The 27351-nt window shown below is 49.7% G+C and overlaps 2 protein-coding genes across 2 annotated transcripts; one reads left to right on the top strand and one right to left on the bottom strand.

Annotated features, from left to right (window-relative positions):
• Positions 1 to 10501: 10501 nt before the first annotated feature.
• RPL29 (ribosomal protein L29) lies at positions 10502 to 13253 on the top strand. The gene is made up of 4 exons (XM_052778461.1): positions 10502 to 10617; positions 10879 to 10923; positions 11694 to 11758; positions 13054 to 13253. Exons 2-4 carry the CDS (start codon positions 10887 to 10889, stop codon positions 13165 to 13167), a joined length of 216 nt encoding a protein of 71 aa, XP_052634421.1. The 5' UTR covers positions 10502 to 10617; positions 10879 to 10886; the 3' UTR covers positions 13168 to 13253.
• Positions 13254 to 19615: 6362 nt separating this feature from the next.
• On the bottom strand, positions 19616 to 26324 carry TNNC1 (troponin C1, slow skeletal and cardiac type). Its single transcript, XM_052778931.1, has 6 exons — positions 26126 to 26324; positions 22167 to 22197; positions 21725 to 21871; positions 20675 to 20789; positions 20431 to 20567; positions 19616 to 19791 (listed from the first exon to the last, which is right to left on the bottom strand). Exons 1-6 carry the CDS (start codon positions 26147 to 26149, stop codon positions 19760 to 19762), a joined length of 486 nt encoding a protein of 161 aa, XP_052634891.1. The 5' UTR covers positions 26150 to 26324; the 3' UTR covers positions 19616 to 19759.
• Between the last annotated feature and the right edge of the window lie 1027 nt (positions 26325 to 27351).

Raw genomic sequence — 27351 nt, 5'->3', positions numbered from 1 at the left:
TAATATCAGAGGACAGCGTTTGTGGAACTTCCTATTGCTGCCACCCAGGATGAGAAGCAGCCTTCCAAAAGAGATGGGCTGATTGCAGCAAGCCCTAAGAACATGCATCATGGAGCACACTGAGAGGCATTTGCATTAGTGGTTTTGATGGGGATATGATTTCTTAATTAGCATGACCTTCTGAAAGATCCCGGTGCAAAACCATGGCTAAAATCGAGCCGCAGATGCTGCACCCTAAAAATCAAGTGGCAGACGCAGCCAAGCAGCTTTCTGCTCATTTAAAGGCAGGAAAAGGAATAGCACAAGATCTGCTGGGGGAGGGTTTCATTGCTGCTGAGCGAACCGTTCAGCTATCTCTGCACCCCAGGAAAGCCGAGATGGCCTAGAGGCTGGAGCAGGTAATCCGGCCAAAGGAAAGTATTGGGGATGCAGGGGACCACCACCAACTTGCAGAAGTTAGGACCTGACTTACCACCCTATTGATTTCTGTGCACTAGATAGTCAGGGAAGGAGACATTTTTAAGAAAAGCTTTAAAAATTTAATAGTTCAGCTTCCTGCTAAGCTGGTTTTCAGCCATTGCACTGCTCTTCCATTTCTGGCAGCCAAACGGCTCCAATGCCCATATCCATATCTCATAAGACAAATAAGGTGAAGTCCTGGGAGCAACAGATACTGATGCTCATACTGGACCAGGTCCTGTGCATTTTCCTTGGCAGCGGTCTGGCCACCTGCCCAAGACTCTGCCCCAGCTCCTTCTGTTCCTGAGTAACCAGAAAACAAATGCAAAGTGGGTCTGCATGGAAACCCCCAGGGCCAAGCAAAATAAGGAGCCATCGTGTATATGTATCAATGCATAAAATACACTGGCATGTAGCCCATCTTTAACAGGGGATCCATCCACTTTTAATGTCCCATGTTGCAGCCAGGCATTAAAATGCTGGGACATTTTCTTGGGAAATATCTGGGGCTGAGCCGCAGCACAATGCGGTGCTGGGAGGGCTACGGAGCTTAATTAACCTGCCCAGCATTTTTGCTTGCCTCAATCCACACGCCATACAGGCCTACAATGCTTTTATTGTACAGAAAACAAAGCTCTTGTGCTTGAATGTAGCAGACACAGTATCGTGGTCTTGCCTTAACTGGAGGCTCCTCAAGTGATTTTAAGTCCTCCCTGTCTCTGGTGATAGCTGCTAGGGTTAAGAGAGATCTTCCACTTTTTTTTTTTTCTCTTTTTTTATCCTTCCACTTAATTTGCAGCCAGAAAAAAAAGAGGTGTTTGCATGCAGGGCCAAGTTATCAACATCTTTTTGGGGTAGCAGCCCTGGTGGTATTTCCAGCATTAAAGCAACTGCAATTTTTCCAGGCTTTTGGAGGTGTCCTTGGCTGTTGGTCCTGTCTCCATCCCCAGCTGTGGCAGAGACCATCCCTCCCTGCCTGCCCAGCTTCTCTGGGGAGCCAGGGCTGCCTTGGATGGTGGATTTGAGAGTCACCAATTGATGTGGACCCACCCAATGCAGTCCAATGCACCGGCGATGGGTTTCCAGCCTCCAGGAGGAGGTTTGCTGGCTTATACTGCTGCTTAAAAATACCTCAGCCACTGCTGCATGTCATCGGTGCAGGGCTCGGGATGTGCAGCCCTCTTTTATGTGGGGTCATTAATTCACTCCCATCAGTGAAGCACTTTGAAGACGAGATGCGCTACACGAGTGCTAAGGATTACTGGATTTATGTCTCTTGCCTCCCTGGGTTAGAGGTGCAGGAGCTGAAGGCAGCGTTGGGGACCCCCGCTCTGCTTGCTGCCCTGCCTCTGGCAGTGCGGGCAGCCCGTTTCAAAGGTTTGGAAAGGGTTTGCATGCAAACTCTTCCCAAACCCCCAAGTCAGGCTGCCAGCCAGGGTTTCAGCCCTGCTCAGAGGGAGTGCAGGGCACACAGCACCTGCCGGGATCAGGCTCTGCTTATCTCCTTCCCCCTCCCCAGCTCTGCTTGAGCAATAACCTACTTTCTTGCTTTGCAGAAAGAACATCTTGGATTACGTTGCTGCAAATGAAGGGTTTCAGCCATGGTATCAGATGAGCTGCAGGTAAGCGGCAGGTTTAATGTCAGCTTTTTTGGCAGCTTCTTTATTCCCTCTCCACTTTGCACAAACAAGCCATCTTTGTGTGGAAGTTCATTTTCCTTTTTAGCGGCAGCATTTGTCAACACGTCTTCCCAATAATTCTCTCTGCACAGATAAAGGCGAGCCGGCAGCCAAACTGGGTCCCTTGCCTCAAGGCTGAAAACCAGCCTGCGGCCCACTCCAAAACTGGCGGTCGGTTCATTAAAGGACTCTCTCCTCTATCGCAGGCCCCCGCCACCGAGGAGAAGGGCAGAAGTTGTGCCCTCGTGAAGGATCCTAAACCCCAGGGTGACACTCAATCGGCCTCAACTCCGTCCTCATCAGCCCGGTGCAATTAGGGCATAAGCATCAAAACCCCGGGCCCTGGAGGGTCTGGGGTGGCATAGTGCCTTTCTGCCCTCAGTAGGAAAATCAGGGCATCATCCACCAAACTCCACGTCCAGGATATAGGGAAGGAAAGAGAAACATCGAATCACTTTGGCCGCCTCCAGCCTTTACGTGTTCATTCTCTTTTTGGCCTCACAAGGCTCTCAGACCAACATATCTAAACACTGTATCACTTTATATTAAAAAAAAAACCACAAAACCCTTCAGATCGAAGCTGCACGCCCTGTGGGTTGGCAGGATGGGACCCTGCCGAGGATCTGCACAGCCCCCACTTTAGCCGGCAGAGGCAGGAGAAGGGGCTGGCTGTGCCAGGCGGAGCAGCACCTTCACAGCCCCACGCCCGGCTGCTTCCCTTCAGTGCCTCAAGCCTCCTGGTTTGGAAGACTAACTTGCAGCCTCGTTAACTGCTTCATTTCTGCTAATTTGCACTATCCCACCCCCAGCAACATCACGAAACTCTCCAGCAATGTGAAGGCGGCGTGAGCTGAAATGCCTTTGCTGCTGAGCTAAATAGCATCAGGGCTTGTTTTACTGCTTAGAGATCTTGAAGGAATCAAGCAGGTCAATGAATAATCCATTTAAAAAAATTCATAACAGAGGTGCTGGGTAACTGGATACAACACTGGCCTACATTTATACATCAGGTGATGAACCCTAATGAAAAACAAAATTAAAGGGCCCTGCACAGTGCAAGCTGGGTGGTGTACGGTTTGAAACCTGGTAAGCAGCCACTTCATGCAGGAGCAGCTCTGTCCATACCCCTTTGCGCCTGCGCAGAAACGGTGTATGGGTTTAGACAACCTGCACTGGCATCAATTTTTTTCCCCAGCTTGTGGCTTTTAAACCTCAGCAGTGCTAAAACATGCCGTGGGCTCACAGAGGACACGTGCAGCCCATGGGTGAACCGCAGCCCGAACAGCTCTCCGAACAGCTGGGGCTCCGTGTCGTTCTCATAATAAATTCCTCCCGGACAGTGTTTCAGGGGATTGCTAGGATTTGAGGAGAGAGGAGGCTGGCTGGAAGTGAGACAGGCCTCAGGTTTATCCTTGAAAGCCCCCGTGCTGCAGAGCCTGGGGCTGCGTTTGGCAGCCTGCCCGGGGGAGATGTCGGTGGAGGCTGAAGGCTGCCTCGTGCTGTACGAACTCACCAATCCTCTCGCCAGCCAGCTAAATTGGAGATAAATCTCCCTATTAACAACACATAAAGCAGGCCAAAATCTGAACACCTTCCAGGGCAGGAGGTGAAGCAAAAGCTCAAAATAACTTAAAATAAGTCCTTCCTGTGCTCCTGGCTAGAAAGCAGCTGTGTCAGAGTTCTCCCATAGCGTGCCTGGCCCGCCTGATGGGAGAGCGGGGTGCTTAGCAAGGCTGTGCTATGCTATTCAGCACGACAGAGGCAAAAATCAGGTCAAAAATAACCCCATCCCGACGTCAGCGGCAGAGCTGAGAGGAACCAGAAGTCCTGAGCTGTTTCGAAGTTGCGTTAAATAATAAAGCAGAGAAATGAATAAATTAGCTCAACATCTATTTAGGTCAGCCCTCTCCATTTCTCCCAGCCTCCTCCGTGTGCCTCCTCCCCGCAGCGATCAGCTGCTCCACGCACGCTGTGCCTGCGGATCTGCTCGCTCCTTCCGAACAGCCAGGCTCTCGGGAACCGCGGGTTGAGCAGGTGTCACGTCAGCTGAGCACGTTCACCCTGGCCTTGGGAAGCGGCAGGAGAGCTTCCTTTTCCGTTACCGGGGCAAAAAGTATTCTGGAAAATCCCATTAAACCAATAAGCGTGGGCTGAGCACGCACGGCTGCTCCCTTCCTGGCATTATCCCCTACACGCAGCCCTGCACGGAGCCACGGGGTCCCGCTCAATGGGCTTGCAGCTGCCCAGGAGCCCTGTCTCTGTGCTCTGCCTGCTCGTCTGCTTCCAGCCCACTGCAGCCTTTGGGTAGCCCTGGTCATCATCCAGCTCTTTTCCATTCCATTTCCAGCCGTGGCAGTACCTCCACCTTTGCAGACTGTCCGGCCCCACCTTGCAGGTGCCCCATGCTTGGTTTTGTGATTGCAGTGGTCATTTGTTGCTTTGGGGACATCCAGCCAGATGGACCAGGCTGATCAACACAGAGGGGAATCAGATTTTAGACCCCTAAGCTCTTCTCATATCATTCAAATGCCTCCAGAAAAATGCGACTACCATGCAGTCCTGTATATAAATCTTTATTTACATGTTTCCCAAGCCTGAAAAGCTCTCTTTGATGTCCAGAGCATCTTGTGGCTTGCAGCTATCAGCAAGATGGATAAACGTTCACCGAGAAGGAATTTATCTGCATCAAGGGCTGCTCCATCTCAGCCCAGCTCCTGCATTGCCAAAACTCAGAAGAAACACCATCGAGCTGGTCCTCGCCGGCCCTGCAGGTAGCTGGAGAAGGTCTCCAGTGATGAACCCAGTCAAAAGAAGCCTCCAGGGTGTAGGCAATGGAAAATGAGATGTTACTAAGTTTGGCCAGGCTTAGCTGGTTCCTCACGGGTCCCAGCCTGTGAGTCACCGGTACGTGGGCCACCAGCACAGCCTCCCCTCTGGAGGAAGGAGCGGAGGTGGAAAAACAACAAGAGGAAACCAGTTGTTAGTAGTGCCAGCTCTGGGGAGAGTGGGAGGAGGTAGCAGGCCTGGAGAGAAAGGTCAGGGCTGCATTGCAGGCTGCTGCCTGATTTTTCCTCCCGCCTTCATGTTGGGAAGCTGCTTATGGGAACACGCTTGCAGAGAATGTGCAGAGGGTCTGGGCTGATCTGAGGGATGGTGTCCATGTGGGAACAAAAGCCTCTGAATGCAGCCAGGAGTGATGGAGCTGCTGTAACTTGTTATTCCTTTTCTTGGCGGTTCGTGCTCATCCCTCTTTTCTGGTTGCTCCTCTGATTTCTGCTGGGCTAAGCTTGATTACCCTTGTTGAAAGCAACTTTTGGCCCACTGCAAACACTGTAAAAGAAGATATGCTTTGCAGATGTACTTGGAACAAACACATCCATTTCCACACTGTGGCTAAATACCAGTGCAAAGCATTTGTTTCCCAGTCCCTGCCCATCGTAGCGCTGATGCCCATCTGCAACTAACCCAGAGACTCCACTCTTGCTCTTTGTGCTGATCCTTGCTGACAGTGGTTGCAGGCAGGCGTTCAGACACACTACATGGTGAGCCAGCGACCCTATTCCTTGTCCAAAGCCAACGCAATGAAAATATTGCTGGGGGAAATAAAAGATTGCAGCTCCCTGGCCTCTTCCAGTGCCCTAGCTCTCCTAACTGGTGCTAACTGGAGAGCACCCAGTGGCACACACAAGCCTCAGCTGCTGTTCCCATGTCCCTGCCATGAGCTCAGGAGCACTTGCAGGGCTGCGCCATGCCGGGTCCCCAAATCCCTTAGGGATACCCACTGCTGCGGGTCAGCACTTCTGCTCTCCTTTGCCTTGCAGGAACCCCTGCTCTCTTGAACCTCCAGTCTGATGATTGCCACTGGTTGCCACTGGTTTTTGTTACCTCTTATTGCAAATGCACAGAGCCAGCTGTCTCCCCACTGGCAGGCTGGCATTTTCTATAAGCGAAACAGTGTTTCCTCATCTCTTTAAGAAAATTATAACAGATATCAAGGCAAAAAGCCATGGTCAGGTAGGACGTCAGGTCAAGGGGGAAATTGCTGTGTGCCCTGCTGCTATTCCCTGGATATGTCCCTTCTCCCTGACTGGGATCAGTGCTCCAACTTTGAGCCCAGAGCAGGATCTGTTATGCTCAGGCTCCCTCTAGTGCCTCCATGTCCTGGTGTCCCTGCTTCTCCAGGTGGCTTCTCTGGAGGCGTATTGGCCATTTGTCCCTGGGGACTGTCCATCATCCTCACTCCCCTCCAGCATGGCTAGCTCGGGCTTACAGCACAGCTAAGCCCTATTTGCCTACAAGCTGGGAACATCCCTAAAGCTGGCCAAAAGTCACCGCATCCCACCAATGCAGGGACCTCATGGGGACATGCCAGGTGGCTCAGCCTCCAATCCAGGGGAAGGGAGGGTGACGAAGGTGTCCATACCCTGCAAGATGCTCTCCCTGACACAGGCGCAACCCTGCACACTTCAGCTCTGCTTTGATGGTGCCTGTGGAGAGCAAGGAGGGAAGGTGATGGGTGGCAAGGGCCTGGGAGCAGCCCAGGCTGGGGGTGGGCACCTTCTTCATGAGCCAGCTGGGACAGCTGAAAGCATCACTGCACACTGCCCACTACTTGATACCCATCCTCAAGAGAGCAGTTTTTAGGGATGCTCCATAGTCCATGTCAAGCAAAGTGAGCTGGGCTCCTTCTAATCAACACCTGAAACTGTTATCACTGATTTTGTCTGGCGTAGAGGACACCACGCTCACATACCAGAGCACTGGTATGGTGAGTTACGCTGTCACACTGTGTCCGACATCCTACATGAACATGTCCCTGCCTCTTTTTCCTCCCATGGAAATGGGGAGAAATTTTCCCAATGTCTTGGGAGATGACGAGCCTCGACCTCAGTTCAAGCCCTTCTTGTAAAACTCAGTCTAGCTCAGCTCTGGCATCAGCACCGCGCTAGATAACCAACAGCTCCGCAAGCACCCATGTTTGAGAAAGCACCGTGCACAGGTGAAGCAGCCTTATTTTCTCACTATATATAACCATGAATTGAGGCAATTGCCGTAATTGCAGGTGAGACAGCACACTCAGCCAGGCGCCCTGGCAGGGCTGGTGCGGTGCTGGGTGAGCAGAAGTACAGAGCGAGGAGGAGTGCAGGGTCCCACAGCTGTTTCCCAGTCCAAGGGGGATGGCAGCAGGCCCCTTGTGCTCCCAGCTGCTGAGAAAGGCCGCCCGAATGGCTTCCCCACATTGTCCCCAGAAGAAATGCACTGGAGCAGTGGTCCTTGGCTGTCGCTGCCCTGTGAGCAAGCAGTGCCCAGGGGAGGTGACCTGGGCACCCTGTGCTTCATTTGCCTTTCAGCATGGGCTGTGGCAGCTGCCTGCACCTTGGGACGTGTTGGGATAAGCTTCTCACATATAACATCTTTTTAAAATGTGTATACCAGAATATATTATGTCAGAATAGCTTCAAAATATTGCATCAGATGTCAACAAAACCCTACCCATATCCCTTTTGGGGTGGATCGCAGTGGTTCCCTGGAAATTAGTGATGTTTTTCTGATTTATGCCCGCGGACCACTTGGCCTGGGCGCCGAGCTTCTCTGAGTCATTGACATTACTGAAGGGGGGAGTTAGAGTAATTCATCGCCCCAAGTCCAAACATCAGCTCACAGGGAGGGTGGAGGCAAAATTAGAGGAGCCTGCTGAAATGTGGCATCAGCATGAAAACCGTGACAAACCTAACAGAGATCAATTTGCATAAACGTGTGTGACGCAAGGACATTGACTGAGATAACACGGTTGTCAAAGGCACTGCGAGATTTTTAGTTTAACCTGTGCTTTTTTCATAATTGTTTTGCAGCTGGAGTAATTACCATCCTATTTAATAAGCATAGCTCCTTTAATAGCTGACACTTGGGCTAACATGCACTAATTAAGTCTGTAATCACTAAAAGTATGATTGAAGGTTCGAACTGGCCAATCCTTCTCACTAATGCCATAATTAGAGACATGACAGCTCATCAGAGCACAGGAGAAATTCAAGGGGTCTTGATCCTGCCTTGGATCATTTTACCTGCCTTTTTACCTGATATTCTGCATTGGTTTGCAGTGGTTTATAAATTACCCTCAATATATTATACTCAGCCCTCTAAACTGAATGCACTTCCAGAGTTTTCTTCTAGTAATTTGGCTTACAGGTCTTGTATATCACCTGGGCATTACGCACCTAGCTTCTCTAATCCCACCTGTCTGACTGCTTTTCTCATCTGGCCCCAGCAGCAGCTGTGAAAGACTCCCAGGGAGCTCCAACAACAGTAATTGCAGCGAGATACTGAAAGAACTTGAAAAAGATAGCTGAAACCATAAAATAAGCCCCTTCTGTTTCTTCCTATGAAGGAAGGCTCGGAAATGAGTGAAAAAGATAAAGAGTTTTCATAATCTAATGGCCAAGATAAGGGGACCTGGCAGCCTATTTCTTTCTGCCTTCTGCAACGCAGTGGAGGCGAACATGCCTCTGGGATTCAGTTTTATCTTCCACTGAGCTTGGCTCTTTGGGTTATCAGGAGAGTCAGGCTTTCTCTCTGCTGTTGGCTGCAGTTAGCTGGCCACAGTGATGTCTGAGTATTTTAAGACTGCAGCTCACTACAGTGGAAAGAATTTAGAAAAACAGAGTGTAAAAAGTCAGAAGTTTGTGTATCAAGGAGGATTTTGTGGAGAACCTCATATTCCAGCTACAAAACGCCAGTAAAAGAATATTGCTATTTTCATCTATTTTTACACTGTTTGCCAATAACAGCTGCCCAGAATGAAAAAAAAAAAAAAGCCGCCAAATACATTTTGCAACTTAGGTCTTGCTGGAAATACAAGAAATACTGAAATTAAATTACATTTAAGGATATTCTATTTTTCCTCATTTTTGTAATAGGAAGAGCTTGTTCTCAGGTATCCAGACGTGAGGCAGAGTAGCTAATTGCTCTATGAGTCGCTGAAAAAAATGTCTGGTTCTCTCTCCCATGTACTGGTCCAGGGCCTTTGGTCTCTGGGCTATTTATTCCAGTCTGGGTTATTTTAGGCAATTCGCTCGTGCCTCTCATCTTAAAATAAAGGCAATGCCATAAAAAGACGGCAGTATTTTTCCATTCTACCACAATGCAGAAAAGCCTGGGCCTTTTTTGCCCATTTTTCAAAGGATCCCATTTGAAAGCACAGCAATCCTGGACTGAAACGCTGCAATTCGTACATGGGTACACCCCAATGGGCTTGGGCGAGCTCGGCCTTTGGTTCCCCTTTTTCCTTTCACAATTCCCCATGGGAGACGCCTCAATCCATAACCACAATCGCCTGCCCGCGGCATCACCGCCGGCCAGTGCTGGGGCTGCCTGATGGCCGTATCACAAATCTTCCTGCGTTTGGGGCAGCAGCAGCTACCGTGAGACTTTAATTCCAACGCTCAGCCGTTGGCAGCCGGATCCACTCCCCTCCAGCTGGGCTGCCTGCGCCAGCAACGCCTGGTCTTGCCGCCGTCAAAGGAAAACGGCCTTAGTGCTCTAGTTCAGTTGGCACTTTTGCAAAGCAGCTGCGCTGTGGATAGACACGACTTCATTTGCCCATCTCAGTCATCATTTCAGTGTCTTTCGGATATGAAAGTATCGAAGTCTCGGTCTGTATATTTTGCAGGAGTGAGACTTTAAACTCGCAGGCCAGCGTGGCCGGGCACGGTCAGACACAGCACAAAACCTCCCTGTCCCGGGCTGTGCCTTTACCACAGCCGCAGGCGTGCGGGGCCCGGGAGGCCGTGGGTTTTCGGGGCTCACCGAGGCGGCACAGCCAAAGCCGCTAATTGTTGGGGTTTGAAAACAAACAGAGCTGTTCGCAGCCCTTCTGAAAGGGCCTGTCTTCCACACAAATAAAAATGAACAGCGTTTAATGAATCAGCTGAGAAGAAAATATCCTCCCGTGTAACGTTATTGCCCGCGCGTGGCACGCACAGCTGAACGTGCAGCTAAGTCGTGTCCGAATTCACCCGGGCATGGGCTGAGGGCCCTCGCCTCCCGCCATCAGGCAGTGCCACCAAGCGCAATGGTGGCCTCGGACCTCAGCGCCATCCTGCCCGCGCCCCACCGCCCGGGAGAAGCCATGTTGGAGGGGGAACGTGTTGGTGGGGGACCGTGTTGCTTGGGGGGAACTGTATCGCAAGGGACCGGGGTCAGCCACGCCGCTGGGGCCCGGGTGTTGCGGGAGCCCGTTGCTACGGGTCCCTCCCCCGCAGGGGGCCGGGGCGGGAGCGGAGGCCGCCGGGGCCGGGGCCGGGGCCGGTGCAGAACGGGAGCGAGTAGCGGGGAGGGGAGGCTGCCGGGCGGAACCTCCCCGCTGGCGGCGCCTGTTGCGCACCGGAGCGGCGCGGGGTTCCGGTCCCATGACCCCCATTTCCCAGCAGCCCCTGCGGCGCGCTCTCCCTTCTCTTCCGGCCCGGCGGCGGTGCCAGTGGTGAGGCGCTTCTCCGCGCAATCCGGCTCCATCCGCGCAGCCGTTCCCCGGGCCGGGCCCGAGCCGACCCCACCGGGCTGGGAGGGGGGCGAGGCCGAGCCTGGGGTTGTCGTCGGCCGGGGGGTCGGGGTCGGGTTCGGGTTCGGGTTCGGTACCGCCGGCGGTCGGGGCGGGGGAGCCCCGGGAAGGCTGTGGGGGGGAGGCGCGGCCCGGCCCGGCCCGTCCCGTCGCGACCCAGGCGGGTGTCTCTTTCTCCCGCAGGTGCGACCATGGCCAAGTCGAAGAACCACACCACGCACAACCAGTGTAAGTCGGGCTTGGCGACTTGCGGCTGCGGGAGGAGGCGGGGAGGGACGGCGCGGCCTGGGGTGGCCGAGGTCTGCGCTCCGGAGGGAGGTTTTGAGCGACTGCTTTATGCTGCTCGGTTATGGCAGCCCGGCCTTCCTCTCGTTGTGCAGGGGGATAAGTTTACGGGGGAAGGAGGTGGCGGTGCGCAGGGATTGAATGGTGCGTTCGGTGAAAAGAGAGCTCTGCGAGAGTCGGGACTTGTTTGGGCTCAATATAAAAACAATACATAACCAGAAAAAAAGGCAAGTTTGACATGCTTGAACTAAGCATGTTACTGAATGGCATTTAGCCTGTGATGCTTTGTCATCCAAAGATGACCGCGGGGATAAAATAGTTCTTGTTTGGGGTTTTTTTCATCAATGCTGTAAGTTAGCAGAGTTCACAAGTAGGTTCTTGCACAGTGAACGATGGTGCCCTTTAACCACAAGTGCTGGAACATCTTAGTTACTGAGGCCTTTTACTGCGCTAGTGGTGTTGCCGTTGGTATATTATTAGTTAATGAGGAGCCAGAAATCCTTAGATTAGAAACTCATGCGGTGCTGAGAGCACAGTGTGCAAAAGAATGAGAATACAGGTGCTTTCTTAATTTGTGTTTAGTTTGGATAGGAAGGGTTAGAAAACTTTAAACTCCACATTATTTTGATGGGGTCAGGTGGACTTAAATCTAAGGCAACTATTTAATAATGGCAAAAAAGGTAATTGGAATTGTTTTCTGGTCTTCCACATAGCCCGTAAGTGGCACAGAAATGGCATCAAGAAACCCAGATCCCATAGATATGAATCTCTCAAAGGGGTGAGTATTTCTATTGATAGTCCCGGGCTGTTAAGCCATTGAGGCTTAACCATGAAAAAAATCCAGTATTTGTATTATTTTGACATATTTCTTGCAGACAGGGCTTGTGTTTCAGATGGTCAGAACCATTGTGGGTTTCTGGTTTATCTTTTGCTTACCTTACATGCAGCTGTGCTATTTCTAACCCACATGAAATCCACCCTTGTATGTCTATAAAACTGCTTTTTAGTTACTGGCCAATTTCATCTCTGTCCTGCTCAAGTGGGTGTCACTAACTGCTGCTTCCAGTGAAAGAAACACGTGTCAGTTGGATAGCTCTTCTCTCTGTTGAGTGTTACTGTGTCTCCTACTTTTCTGTACCCTTCAATATTATTTTACTATCTGTACTAATCCAGAGAATTTCGCTCAGAAGATGAGAGGAATTGGCATTTCTGGACAACACGTATGAGAATGACAGCATTTTGCTTTTTCTGAGATTAGACAAGTGATATAAGTGGATCTTTTTCCGCACTTGAAAGTGAAAACAGGACATCTTGGCTTTGGGGAGGTTTGAGATTCTGTTTGCTTTGTAAATGTGATTATCAGCTTTTCGGATGTGACATAAAGGCTTGTCTTCCCATAGCTCAGCGAGGGTTCAGTCCTGCCCCCTCCTGCAGGTAGTCTGGCAGTCTCTGAGTCTGTCTCCTTGCACTGAGTGCACCTGAGTTAAAATGACAAAATCCTGGTGCTCATGTGTGCTACTTAAAAACCTGTTTACAGTAAAATAGCAAATGTTTCTTAGTGGGACAGTAGCTGATAGTTCTGAGAATTGGTCCTAGCCGTGAAAAGATGTGTTAGCCAGCTGTTAGCTGACAAAAACCGGGGAGCCACTCCTCTCTGTGCTGGTGCTTTTTTACTTTAATGTAAAATGGAAAGGCCTGAGGAAGTGGCATTGATCTTTGCCCAAGGATTACACGTATACATGCTCACCTGCCAAGGTTGGTTTGTGGTACTTCAGATCCAGAAGGTAGTGACACGGAAATGAAATTTGTCTTGTTTACAGCTTTATTCAACTTGTCCTATTCTTTCTGTATGTTTATTGCTGGGGTTTTTAGTTTGTTTATGAAAATGAAGAAAAATGTCTAGTTAAAGGATGGTTACAGACAGCTAAAATAATTTTGTTGCTGTAATAAATCAGAAAAAAGAATCTTTTAATTACAGCCAGCATTTGGGAATAATTGGAACAATCTGGAGATATATATGTTTTTACATATGTCCCTTCTACAACATGGCTTATTTTTTCCTTATTTTTGTAGGTTGATCCCAAGTTTCTGAGGAACATGAGATTTGCAAAGAAACACAACAAAAAGGGGCTGAAGAAGATGCAGGCCAACAATGCCAAGCAGGCTGCTCAGCAGAAAAAGGACTGATGTGGTTTAAGACAACAGAACCAGTTTTCCTATTGGCATGCATGTCACAGCATTTTTATAAAAATAAAATTGGACATAACAAAGTCTTCACGTCCCGAATTTGAGAACCCTCCAAAAGTCTTGAGTTGTATTTTAGATGCCAGTCGTGCATCAAGCCTGTGTGTGGTGACCAGCGTCTGTTTTTGTTCCTTGGCAGATCAAGCCAGCTGGAGCTGTGGAGAGGTTTTGTGTTAATACTGTCAGCCTCCATACCCACAAAGTAAAACAGCTGCTCCCTCCTCAGTGCTCTTCTACTGTAACTGTTGGTACAGGTCATGAGCATATGGTAGTTCAAAGTCTGTTTTCAAGTTGTGAAATCGTTATTGAGTGAAGCTTTAAAATTTGAACAAGAAACAATGTGTTTATTTTCATACAAATTGAAGCCAGTGTTGCCTGGACTCTTAGGTGACAGTATTCAATACAGGTAAAATTATTTTTTATATTGCCATGTATGCTCAGAGTTCCCGCGTACCGCAATTTTTGTGATAGTCCCTAGTGCTGTTACAGCAAGGTGAGATTTCCAAGGGCTGTTATGTGTCTGCTGCTTTGCAGGTAAGGTAGTTCCAGCTACGGAAATCCTGAAAAATGGGAGGGTACTGAGTGCTAGCTATAGTGTTGGAGATCATAGCGATTAGTGTTAGAATCGGTGTGTGTTGTATTCTGAAATACTTGAAAGCATTGAAGCGTTGATGGAGCTACCATGGAAATGTGTAAGGTTTTAGAACGATATAAAAAACTCTGTATTTTTCATAGTTACTGTATTTTAGTGGAGGTCTTTCATGCCAATAACAAAAAAAGTACCTATCTGATGAAATGTGCTGACTGGTGAGGTCAGGGGAGTAACATTGAAAAGCCCAAGAGGTGCTGTGGCAGAGTTTTGTTACTGCTGTCCTTCTGTAGATCAGGAGAGGGCTTCACTCTCCAGGTCCCACCAGCCAGCAAAGCTGGTTAAAGAGGTGCTTTTTTATTACTGAAATGAGTCACCTGTTAAAATGCAGTGAACTGTTCCTCAAACTGCAATTTCAACACTTGTCCACCCGGTGGTGTAAATCCATGAATTGACACAAGAGCTGGAAGTTAGCAGCTATCTTCTAACTTTGCAGTAGAGCAGGAAAACACCTGCTGGATTAAAAAAAAAATTTCAACTGAAACATCCAATTACTGTAATTGATTTTTTTTTCCAATAGTTTAGCCAATTACCAAAATGCAGTGTTATTTTGAAACAAGGTAAATATTTTTAATTCTTTATGGCTTGAATTCAAAAGTCTTTTCCCAGTTGCCACTTTTTAATTGTTTTAGACTGATGAAAAATACCACTCAGCCCTAAACCAAGAAATATAGAGAGATGTATTAACTTAAAACTCAGGAGTCAGGGGCTTTTAAAGTCTGAGGTAAGTCTGCAACTCTTGGCTGTCCGATTCCTGCTGTGTGAGAGCAGTGTGCTGGTTGGGAGGAGTGCTGTGCTGGAGAGAGTGTACAGTCACAGCGTTCGTGCCACCAGGTAGAATCTGCTAAATAGTCAAGAAAAAAAGGTCATCTGGTCCCTGCTGCCCTCAGGTACAGCAGAAGGTCACCTGGCGAGAGGTTCCTCATGGTGTTAATCCTCCCTGGAGTTTTTTTGGCAAGTGGTAGGTCACCCAGAGACAGATGCACAGCGCTTAAATCCCACTGGCTTCAGTGGTACCTGAGTGCCTGTGGGTATCTGAGGTCTCAAGCTGGCTGGTGCCTGCCCTGCTTGAGCAAGTTTGTCTACAAAGGCAAGATTGCATAGCTGTGGTTCAGGTTAGCGTGCACATCTGGCAGCCTCAGCCACTGGCCCAGAGCTGCCGGGCAGCCCCCAGCAGCCCTTATCAGGGCTGGCAGAGAGACCTGGCATAGGGAGATGTCCCCCTGGGTTGCTGCTGGTGTTGGAGGAGACAGAATGGCTGGTCCAGCTGTGTAAGTGAAGGTTGGTCTGGTGCAGATATGTGTTGTGACAAGAAGAGTGAAAGAAAAAGCTTCTGAACAGAGGACTTGGTGTTTGTCAGGCTACGCCTTCACCTGTTTGCAGATCTCCAATCTGTTATAAGTTAAGCATTTTTAATCTCTAGCACTAAGAATTTTCTATCTAAGAAGGGAGATTTCATCTCTAAACCCCCTTGGTGTCTTCCCCAGAGTGCTTGTGTTGTAAGAGTAGCTCACCCACAGGATGCGGTTTGAGGGAAGAGAGAGAGGCAAGGGTCGGGCTGAGAAAAGGATGTTGGCATGTTAACGAGAAGCAGAGAGGAAGATTTGGGCTTCCTGTGGCTCCAGGCAGCTCCCCCGGGCCTGCCTTCAGAAGCAGCCTTTTCATCTCGCTGCCCTTCATGCTGCCCTTCAGTGGGACAGCTTCCCAAATATGGGCTTGCTGACTTTCTGACCAAAATAGCGGCTGCGTGACAAAATGCAGCGCAGAGGAACATAACCTTAATCCAGGCATCATTGTGTAGCAAGAGACAGGAATTTCGTGAGCTTCCACAGCAGCTTGGTGTCAGGTTTGTTGTTGTCTGCTCCCTGCACACATGGTGGTCCCGGAGGACACTGCAGGGACATCAGTTGATCACCTATTGCATTTTCTAACCCTGTGACAGCTCAGTCCACGACTTCCCTCCTTGTTGCAGAGGTTGCCCCAGCCCAGAAGGGAAAGCTGCAAAGGGGAGTGTGTGCTGACATGGCCTCATGGTGGGTCTTCATCCTCTTTGCTTGCCTGGTGAAATCATTTTAAGTTCTGTTGGTCAAGTGAGACTGAAGATTGTTTTTGGAAGGATTACGTATACAGAGAGCACAGGAGACAGAACTGGCAGCTGTGGCCCACTTGAAACTATTCCTGTTATGCAGAGCTCTGTCATCTTTGACATGTGGAAACTTCAAAACTCTTACAATTAAGTCCTTGGTATCCTGCAGGAAGCCAATGAGCTTGAGAGCGTCTCTCTGCTCAGCTACTGCTGTACATCAGGTTATACATTTTGTGCTTGCTGCTCCTCTACGTCATACTTGCTGCAGATGATTTCTCCCCTTTGCAATTAAAATTACTCAGTATCAAGTTTCAGTTTGGCTCCTTTTTTCCTGTTGATTAAAAAAAAAAAAAGTAGGGAGCAAAGGGCATGTAACCAAATACTGAATCATTTGCAAAGGTGAGCCATCACATTGAAAGCACAGAACTGGGGAGGAGAAATCAAAGCACTGTGAAACACCGTGATGGGGCAGAGTATTCACTGGGGATGTTGATGTTCACAGTAAAAATGAAAAGTAAGGCTGGATATGTGTTGCTCTGTGCCCCTTTACCACCTATCAGTAGTGTGTTCAAGCAAAAAGCAGTGAACAGAACATGAGTTCTGCTTTGCCCAAGTTTCAAGGCTGTTGCAGGTCTTTCTACACAACAGGGGCTTTGGCACGGTGAAATGTTTTATCTGGTGTACCTTAGTTCACATTACATTGCTGGTGGCAGATGTATGATTTTAGGTGAGACGCAGAGGTTTTGTTAGGGGGATGTGTACAAAAATGTCCTCAGATCTTCCTGCAATCACTTAGTTCACACAGCAAAGTTTTACTGAGGGCTGAAGAGACACCTCAAATATGCTGGAAAAGCTGCAGACCAGGGCAGGGATTAAATCTACTGCCAGTGAAAGCAAGCAGGTCAAATGACTTGGGAACTGTGGCTGTGTCTGGTAGCTGTCACCTGCCAGCACAGCTCCTGACTCAGCTGGGGGCTTAAGAGCACACAGATCTAGGGACTGTAGTTCTAGAGAGTGGTAAGTGGCTTTTTGCCCGATTTTAAAAAAAAAATGATTGTTTCAATGACCTTTTTCCCCCAAGCAGTGCATGTGGATGTGTCACATTCCTTAAAGGCTTCAGGCACCAGAAGTTCATTACACATGCAGGGAGATACTTGGACTCCTCTGGGAAGTGTTCATTCATCTGTAGCGCATCTCCAGGCACATCCCCTCTGGGGAGGCTTCACCCGGGCTGATCCTGTACTGGTTACTGGTTTTTCAGCCATCTAACCCACTCACTGGCCTGTTATGTCGTGTTACATTCCTAATGCAGTTGTTCCCATGTTTAAGCCAACAGTGAAATCCAACCGCAGCATTTGCTGTCTTACTCTCGGAGGACAGTCAGTGTTAAGGCAAATGGGTCTCGCAGCAGTTTTTCTGACTTTACACAGAGCACGCTGACCTGCTGGCACCTCTGGTCTAAGTACTAAAAGCCCAAAAGGTACCAGTGTATTTGCTCTTCTAGGGATGAGTTTCAGCTGCTGTAAGACCTTTGTCCTCTCTCTCCAGCCACCACCTTCCCTGTTTTACCCTTGGAAAAGAGTGGGCAGCCAGTGAGGTCATAGCTCGCTGCTGCCTGTGCCATTGAACCATGCGGGGAGAGGCAAGACACGTGGCCGGGTGGCTCTTTGCAGCCATCCTTTTCCCTGGGGTCACAGCAGAGTCCAAGCTGCCACCAAGTTGGCTGAAGGGAGGGGGTTAACCTTATTTCTTCTCTTGCTCACCCTTCAGTGAGCCAAAGCCTATCAGTAAGCAGTGGAGAATATCTTGGAGATGTCCTTGTTGGGTGTTGGGATCTGGTCGGGACAGAGGAAGGTAACTGGGCTGTTGGTGATGCCTGCTGAGATGTGGGTGTGTGGGTTGCCTGTGGGCTGGACGGCCGTGGCTGTGGGGAGAGCTGGTGTGGCCTTGGCTTGTGGCTGAAGCTGAGGTATTTGCAAATCTGTGGAGGTTTCCGGGCTAGGGTAAAATACTTCAGCTGTGTCCTCAGAAGCAGGTTGCGGTGGGAAAGAACTGCTGCTACACTGGGGAGGTGGAAAATCACTATTTTTATTTCTAGGCTACGGATTCATTGGAAACGGAAGACAGTAACACTGGAGCATTTCCTGTCGCAGGGGTGTTTGACCCAACACATTTCTGTGTCTGTTGGCTTCTGGTGCACCTGCAATTCTGCTCAATCAGCAGGAGCTATGGCATCGAGGGCTTGGGACCCTCACGGAGACCCCTCTGAGTGGGTCTTCCAGATGTTTGCATTAGGGGTGTTCCCAAAATACCCTGGGTTTTAAGGAAAATCAGGTACTCTAGCTGACAAGGGTTCATTCCCTCAGTTTCTCTGATGTTACAAGCCCTGGTGGGCAAAATATTTGGTGCTCACACACACTGTGTGCCGTGTCCTTCCAAACAACTGACAACCCCTCATGCCTGTTTTCACCTCAAGCCTGTTTGGTCTGAATTACCATATTTCATTATTGTTACAAATGAGAGCATGTATCACATCAAATACAGCTGCTCAGGGTGTTATTTCCACAGAGGGGAAAAAAAAAAAAAAAATCTGGTTTTGAGAGGAAAGGCAGAAGGACGGTGCAGCAGGCATGAGCACACTGGCATGGCAGCATGCTCACCCAGGGTTGAGGGCAGCATCGCTGGGGCTTGCACTGGTGCAGTCTCGCACCTTGCCCTGCCAATGTTTATTTTGCTTGGGTAAACGTTTGATTTTAGCAACATGACTGCAATGCATAAGCTGTGCTGGGGCTGTAATTTGATGGAAGGGGGCAGCTATGTGCAGGGAGAGCTGCTAATACCACAGGAATGCCACGCTTCCTTGGGATGAGAAAAGATGGTGCCTGGAGCCCTTGAGGACAGCATGGCTTGTCCTCCTCGGTCCTGCTGTCAGCCCGTGCCTGGTGGCTGAGACCCAAAGCAGGGTTGTGCCTTGCTCATGGCCCCTGTGGCCCAAATGGATGTGATTTCTGAGGGAAAGTCAGGTGTTTCAGTTACTGCCATGAGGGTCCCACGCAGGGCTGGTGGAGGACGCTGAGGGGCTGCCACCACCTGCCTCCTGCCAGCCTGGGTGAGATGGGAAGGAGGCACTCAGTCCAGCTTAGGAATGGCTTTTATTCATGTTTCCAGAGAAAATTGAGGTGGTCTTTCTGCATGTGCCACAGGGTGGCCATCAGGATGGCAGGGAGGAGGAAGGGGTATCCCTTCAGAAGAGCTGGGGTGAGAGCGGGGAGGAGAGGGACTGTCCCTCACCCATGGATTTCAGTGATGGTGTAAGTGGTTGTTAATTCACATTTCATCACTAAAATGCTGCCAATGCTCCAGTTAAAACGAGCAGGCACCAGTGCCTGCTCCTGAGCCCGCTGACCATGGCACAGATGAAGAGACGCAAGATGGCAGCTCCCCACTGAGCACCCATGGCCGCGTTGGCTGGGCTTTGCCGCTGGGCTGGCAAAAAAATACCTCCTTGGAGGCTTAAAGCTCCAGCTCTGATGTCACCTTGCCAGACACGGCTCACAGGCACTCGACGCGACCCCGAGGAGCAGCCCCATTAGTCGTGAGTATGCGACCAGGATGAAGCTCTCACTAAACCTCCAAGGAATGACCATCTGAGGCACTCGGTATTAACACATTTTATTTTCCCAGCGGCCACCCTTCTCAGCGCTCAGTCTTCATGCCGGTAGCCAGGGGACTTAGCCAAGGAGATGAGATGCAGAGCTGGAGGGGTTTAGGGGATTCGGGCTGTCGGTCTGGCCTTGGATTTATTCAACTCCCTTCATAAACTCCAGGAACTCTGCCAAGGGGAAGACATTGGAGATAAGGGGTGTGAGGTGGGAGCGAAGTGCCCTTGCAGCTGCCAAGTGCACTCTTGGCAGCTTTCCCCAGCCCTGTCCCCTCTTCCACCCCCCCGATGTGCAAGAGGCTGAGGGGGGATGGCTACTGCTCCTCTGAACGTGGCGGGGACTCCTTGTGACTCCCACTGGAAATGTCACTGGAGCCCAGCGTCACCCTTGGCTGCCACCAAAACACCGGAGGTGAGCACCTGGGGAGGGACAGCCACGGGCTCAGCTCAGAAATGGTCTGGGGGTCATTTCAGCAGCATTGCGTTCAAAGATATGGCCCTTCAGAGACAGAGCTTGTGTTTAGGGGGCAGGAGGGGACGGGCAGGTCTCTGGTGAAAAGCAGCATTGCTTCAGTGCAGGCTGGCTTTCGCAGCATGGGGACAGTTAAGGCAGCCCCAGGCCCTTGCTACCATTTCACAAATGTATGAAGCCCCCCCCATCCCTGTGCAAACACTGGCTGCGGTCAGGCATGTTGCCCGGCACTGCCTGCATGAGCTCACGCCTGTCCAAGAAGGCAACCAAGACCATGGGCGCTGCCCAGGGGACACTCAAAGGCTCACGACTGAACTGCACGCAAGAAAGAGTACTACCGTCATAGTCAATCCTGCCATCATTGTTTTTATCCCCATCTTTCATCAGTTCTTCTATGTCGTCTTCGGTGATGGTCTCTCCCGTCGCCTGCAGCATGATCTTCAGCTCCTCAAGGTCAATGTAGCCATCGGCGTTTCTGTGCAAGGACGGAAGAGCTCAGGAGCAGAATGACACACTGGGAGGGGGAGCTGGGGCGGTTGCATCACTCCCACCACCCTGCCATGCTGCAGTCGCAGCTCTTACTTATCAAACATCCTGAAGAGATCTGAGAGTTCCTCTTCGGTTTTTCCTTTGCTGTCATCTTTCATACACCGGACCATCATAACAAGGAACTCATCAAAGTCTACAGTGCCGCTGCCTGCAGGCAGAATAAACACCACCACTTGGTGCTACGGTGGGTGGATGGGCAATGCCAAGCAAGAGATCACGCTTCCCTTTAGTAACCAAGGACCAAAACTCAGGAGAGCTGCCCTGCAGCAAGAGGCAGCTTTCAGGATGCTGGAGTAAGTGGCTGAGGCCCTGCACTGACCACTTCACTGAATTTTTGCCTTTTGCAGTCATTTTGCCAAAGCAAAATGAACCAAAAGTCCTACTGGAAGCACCAATGAATGGAAATTCCTGCTATGGAGATACCTGTCCATCTCATCTAGGTATTAATAATAGAAGCTCCAGAAGGCAGGTGTTCATGCAGTGTGTTTTTGCACCAGCAGTACAGTACTGTTGTTTTCAGTGACACAGCTGTGTTCCTTTTTTGGCTGATTTTTAACTGCTTTTTCCTTTTCCAGTTATTTAGTATGATATTTCTGCCCAACTTGCACACAGTGAATTTTGTTATGTGTGATTACCAGTGCACTGATTTAATCAATATTGACAGTCATTTATGTGTGCGTGTACACACCTGAGCAGTGAAAGACTTTCCTGATGATAGAATCCTGTAATTGTGGCATTTCTGAAATGGCAGTTGCTACATTCAGCCTATATTTTGTTTTTTAAATGGATCTGTGCAATTTCAGAGTATCGCCCCAAAATCAGTTCAAGCAGTCTGATCATTATAGGAATAATAATTTTTATAGTTTCTCTTTGCCGGAAGGAACCACGCTGAAGTTTGGTGAATGTTTAATGTCCTTTAAAATCACAGCACTGCAGGTTGCTCCCCACAGGCTGCGACTGTCCCCAGCGTGGATCCTGCCAGCGCTGCACAGGTGCCGAGTGCTCCCAACCTGTACCATGCCCCCCATGTCTGTGGATGTGGGGATGGTGCTTGGGAGAGTGGAAGAAACCCAAATCTCTCACCGTCCTCATCCACCTCGTCTATCATCTCTTGCAGCTCCTCAGGGGTGGGGTTCTGCCCCAGCATCCGCATCACCTTCCCCAGCTCCTTGGTGCTGATGCAACCATCCTCTGCTCCCAGCACGAAGATGTCAAAGGCAGCCTTGAACTCTGGGAAGAGAAGGGAGAGGAGATGTGGGGGGGTCTTGCCCCGCACCTCGCCCCAGGCACAGCGTCTCCTGCCCGTGCACCCCAGCACTGCCCTGGCACGGCATGGTGGGGACACTTGGGCACACGCACAGAAACTGCCTCGCTTGAAATGCTGGTGGATCAAAATCCCTGGGTCATGCTCTGCTTTGGCCAGTCTGGCCAAAGCATTTTCTGGGGCGTAATTGCTGAGGCAGGCTGAGCTGCTGGCTGGGGAGCTCGTCTTTAAGCTGCGGTATTGGGTTAAAGATGCACCTACCATTTTTTTGCTCTTCTGTCAGCTGCTCAACCTATAAGGAAAACACAGAGATCAAGTCATTTTTCTTCATCAGCATCGCTAATTGTTAAAAGGACATGTCATTTGTTCAAAAGCCTTTGCAAAGTTCAACCAAGCCTCACAACAGTCACCTTCAGGGACCACAGGATGTACAACCAGTGGGGTTTTGACACCACAACTTTTTGTAGTCTAAGAGATTCTTCCCCTTAAAAAAAATTATTCCCAAGTCCTTTGAAGTGAGCATCATTTCTCTAGAGCATCAGCATGATACGTGGCAGAAGTAGCCTTGGCACAATCAGGGGAGACCCACTGGGAAAAGCATTTGTCTCTGTCAACCATTTGGGGATAATTTCTTGTTGCTGGCAGGCTTCACAGCGGGATGGCTGTGCCACGGAGGGCTGCTCATATGTGGGCTGAGGCCAGGTCAGAGGTGGGACAAGCTGGAGAGGTCCTTGGGGAGGAAGAGGTGGACAAGACCATTCCTGGTAGTTGTTTTTCAGCCCTAGATTCAGGAAACTTCCTGCACTATCCAGAGCATTAAGAGCTGGTCTACTTCCATCTGAGTCAGTGTTTATTACAAAGGTTTCTGCCTCTGAAGGGAGCTGCTATTCCCTTTAGCCTGTTTTGGGTAGCTCCCCGAAGAAATGGCCCATGGAGCCATTAGGCATTAGCCAAAACAGGCTGGCAGATTGTTCCCAACCCTTACCCTAATTCATTCCCCATGGACAATCAGCAGGAGCTTATTAGTTAGCATGAATTAATGAAAATAATCAATGAGGAGAGCAAAGAGGAATCCATCAGCTCAGCATCTTACCTCTTTAAGCGCTTTTCTCTCTTTGGCTTCATTCCTGCCTGCAGGTACTGCTTATCTAAAATTGCTGACCCCACCACCGTGTTCACGTGCCCCTTCAGTAGCATCCATGAAAACATGGACTTTTCCCTCCCATGCTGGTCAACAGCCTCACTGGAGTCAGCCAGATATGAACCCCTGCCAGGGGTGCGGAGGGTGCCTGACCCCACTAACGTCTCCTTACTACTAGCCCTGTGCAAGCAGTCCCCAACACCCATCCCTGCCACGTTTCAGTTGGGGCAGAACCCCACAACCCAGGGTTGTGGCACCCTGACTTTGAGGGAAGGTTGATGCTTTTGCCCCAAAGACCAACAATTTTGCAAAAGCCAGCTGGAAATTCTTCCCACTTGCAGCGAGAGGCAGGGAAAGTGCTTTTCCTTAGTGGGACAGAGCCTTTTCCCACTCCCCACACACCAGGAGGTGAAGACTTTCAAGTCAGAAAGTGCTAAGGACAGCAGCAGGCTTGCCATTGCAAGAGGAAACCCAAGCCCACTGTGGCCCCAGTGCTGCTGAAGGCAGGCAGGCAGGCAGGCAGGCAGGCAGCTGCCGGCTCTTCGTGGCTATCGTTTGGGCAGAGCGATGGCAGCCGCAACGCTCCCTCAGCCCATGTCCGCAGCCACCATCCTGCTGCTCGGGTAACATGACCCTCTTGGTTCATTCGCTATTTATAAGCCTGGGTGAGAGAGGTGCCGGAGATAAAGATGAGCTCCCCAATTGTTCCCAGGCTTTGTCATTTACCCTTGCAGCCCTTTATCTGGACACTTGTCCCTGGCACTGTTCTTAGCAGTGCTTAACAGAGCCTAAAAATGTTCCCAAAATAGCTTTGTGTTTGCACAGCCTTATCTAGGCATGAGTGGGCAAGATGAAAATCCATTGGGTTCTCTGGCTGCACGTAGGGAATTTGGCACAGATATAATATTAATACATGCCATCAGCATGCAGCAAATAAAAAAATACTCACTTTTGAAGCTTCCATGACTACTGAAGTGATAGATGTGGAGCTATGATGTATGTAAATTAAATGCCTTGTAACTACAGAGTGACACTTTTATTACAGAGATGTCTCTTGAGCTGTTTATAGTGCCCTCTGGACACGGGTGCTGTTTGCAGCTTTATTCCTCTTTTCCCTCCACATCATTGCAGGGACAGGTTTCTCTGGCTGCGATGTGGGAAGGCAAGCACTAAGCTCACAGCACTGCGGCAGCCGTGGTAACACCAAATCTGCTGTATTTTGCTTTTATCAGCTCTCCTCTTCATCCCATGTTTCCATTTGAAGTCAGACAGGGGAAGTTGAAGGTCTTGAATTTTTTTCCAGGTAAATGTTTTCTTACAGTCAAAAATCGTGGGGAATAGATCCACAAAAAAGCTGTCTCAGCTGTGCCTGGCTTGGACTTCTTTTGCCTCTGTAAAGGTGCTGGCAGTTAATGTCTAGGACTGGAGCCCCACATTTACCAGCATGTCCCCACCTTCAAACTAGCAGCAAAATCCTTATGGGAGTCCCTCGAGTCTTTTGCATGGCCCATTACCCTGGTCAAGGGCTCTATGTTTGGGGTAAGTTTTTGGTATCTGAGGTAGGAAATTTGGGGTTGTTTTCTATTGCTGCAGTTACTTTTTCTCAACTAAACTCCTCCGTGATCCAATTCTGCTAAAGCCCACAGGCTTTGGCTAGGGATTACCTTCACCTGTGGATTTTTCCCCATTCCTGGGGCAGAGATTTGGAGAGAGGCTGGAGCTTGTGGGTGGGGAACCCTTTCTTTTTGGGGCGCTCTGCCTGTGCTGTGAGCGTGCTGCCCCAGCTGATGGACAGACCCTTTTGGCCACGGGCATCGCCAGCTTGCAAAGCACTTCAGCCTTTCTCCCTAATTATGGGCATGATGTCCCTAAACAATAAGGAGAGGACCTGTCCCTGGAGTGGCAGAGAACATGTTTAATTAAAAAGCTTAATTAGAGAGGCCTGGATTTCCTTTGATCTTACAGGTCACATTTTTCTCCCTTTTAGAGGTGTTGGTTGAGGGACTCAGTGTTTTACTTTACAGCCTTTCCTGAGCCTTTTCACACTATCTGGATCGCTATGGGGGTTCCATTTCATGAGGTTCAGGGCTGACCAAAGGACAGGAGAGGTGCGAGCATTTTGGTTTTTTCTTCAGTTATGTATCAAGCACTATCTTTCTTCCCTCTAAAAACCTTGGAATTAAAATAGGACTTGTATGATATATTTTTCTGTGGCCTTGGTTAAAATCAAACCTGATCAACTATGTATTTAAAAAAAAAAAATCACCAAAAAGCTCTTATTTTAACTCTAGTTACAGAAGGGACACAGTAGCAATCCACACAATCCAAAATCTATTTTCATCCTTATTTCACTCATGTATCACTGTCTGTCTATGTTACAAAATAATGCAGTGTTCTTATTACACACCAAATAGTTTGGGTTTACACAGTGAGCGCAGCGTGCAGCTGTGTAAGTTAAAATAGCCGTTAGGATGCTCTGCGTTCCCCGAGAGCATAGCTCACATTCTGGATTTCTGCAGAGCAGATATCAGGAGCGGCAAAGCAGAAGGGGATGTTCGGCAATAACTTACAAAAGCCAAGGGTTTTTTTAAATGTCCCAGAAAAATATTCAGCTGAGGAAGGGGAAACATAGCAATAGCAGAATTATGAAGCACCAGAAAGAAGAGTGAGGTTTAACCCATACAAATAATGCTCGTTTCATGGGAAACGCTGCTCTGCTTTCTCTGGGCTAAAACCAGCAGACACCTCTTATACTTTCAAGATTTTGTTGAGATTTATAAGTTCACCTATGGGCCATCTCCCTGCCTTACAGCAGGGAACCAGGGGAGTAATTGTAAACAATTTAGCAGCACAGTTGAGAGTTTCACGCTTACAAGAGGAGTGTGAAACCTTCAGAGCCATCAGTGCACAAGGTCTGTGTCCTGGATGATGGTGTTGACTAGAAGTTGCCGCCCCATAATTATTTCTTATTTGCACTTCTCCATTGAATTAACTCCGTCACAGCTTTGAGGAAGCTACTATAAAATCCCCCCAAGCCCTTTAACACCCCACAACAGCAGCCCCAAAGGGAGGCACTTACCGCTGCCTTATAAATGTCATCCATGGCTGGAGAGGGTGGACGAGGGGCCGGGGGACGTCACGGCCACACTCTGCCGGCACTGCCCCAGCGAGCCCGGCTGATATAGGGGGCTGCCCACCCCGGGGGATGTGACCAGCCCACTGGCAGCCCCGCACGCCCATCCCCATCCCATCCCCGTCCCCGCAGGAACGCCTCGCCTGCGTGCCTTGGGATGGGGACACTGCCGAGCCCGAGGCTGGCACGTCCGGGGCCAGCCCCAGCCCCGCGTCGGGGCAGCCGGAGGTTTCCTTGTGACTTTGATGTGGGAACAAGCCAGCCCTTTCAGCAGGATCTTTGCTGATATATCGTGGTATTTGGCTGTCCTGACTGGACGTGTGCCACCATGTCACCTCCACCTCTCCTGTGTCCCCCCTCCCCAGAAGCTGCGTTAGAAAGATTATACTGTACCTAATTAAATCGGGTAATACGGGAAAGGCATGCCTCCCAAAATATCCCTTTCCAGTAGCCAATGTCCCCTGGGGGCAGTGGGAATAGGGGGTGTTGGGGGCCTCCCTGTCCCCTCTGCTGGCTGTCCCCAAACCCATGGGGGACATGCGGCCGGGGCCAATGCCCTCGGAGGAGCCGATGCCATGTGTGTGCAGGCACCAAGGACGGGGAATGTGCAGTCCCATTGCTGCAGCGAGAAGAAGCGTGGAGGCAGATGGAGCTTTGCCTCCATTTTCTGCATTTAGCTGGGGCTACAAAATGGGGGGGGGGGGCCTGGGGTTTGGCTATCAGCTGTGCTTGATTTCAGGGATAATTCGCGGTCCTTTAGGAAGCCAGGACTCACTTCTACACCCAACCAGCAAGCTGACCCGTCCCCACTGCAAACAGGCAAAATCCACGCTTCTGGATTTACTGTGGATTTACCCCACCATGGTGGAGAGCAAAACACACCAAAGGCCTCCAAGTGATGACCAGCGTTTTCTCAGTGCAGGGAAAAGCATTTTAATCCACAGCAACCAAAGCAAAACCTCTCTTTTTGGTGATTCAGGACTCCCTCTTGTGTCCAAAGGACCTACAGATGGCTCTGGCATCCCAGGGTGATGAAGTCTCGCCTCCAGCTAGCTCATATATTGGTGTTAGTTAACAAAACTGAAAATATGATGAATGCAGCTGTTAGGTTTCATCTCTTCTAAAAATCCTTTATCCCTTCAATAGAAAGCAAGTTGCATGAAAAAAACTGC

The sequence above is a fragment of the Harpia harpyja genome, chromosome Z, assembly GCF_026419915.1.
Source record: "Harpia harpyja isolate bHarHar1 chromosome Z, bHarHar1 primary haplotype, whole genome shotgun sequence".
Lineage (NCBI taxonomy): Eukaryota > Metazoa > Chordata > Aves > Accipitriformes > Accipitridae > Harpia > Harpia harpyja.
Note: the sequence above shows the minus strand (reverse complement) of the source record. Positions and strands in the feature narration are given on the sequence as shown.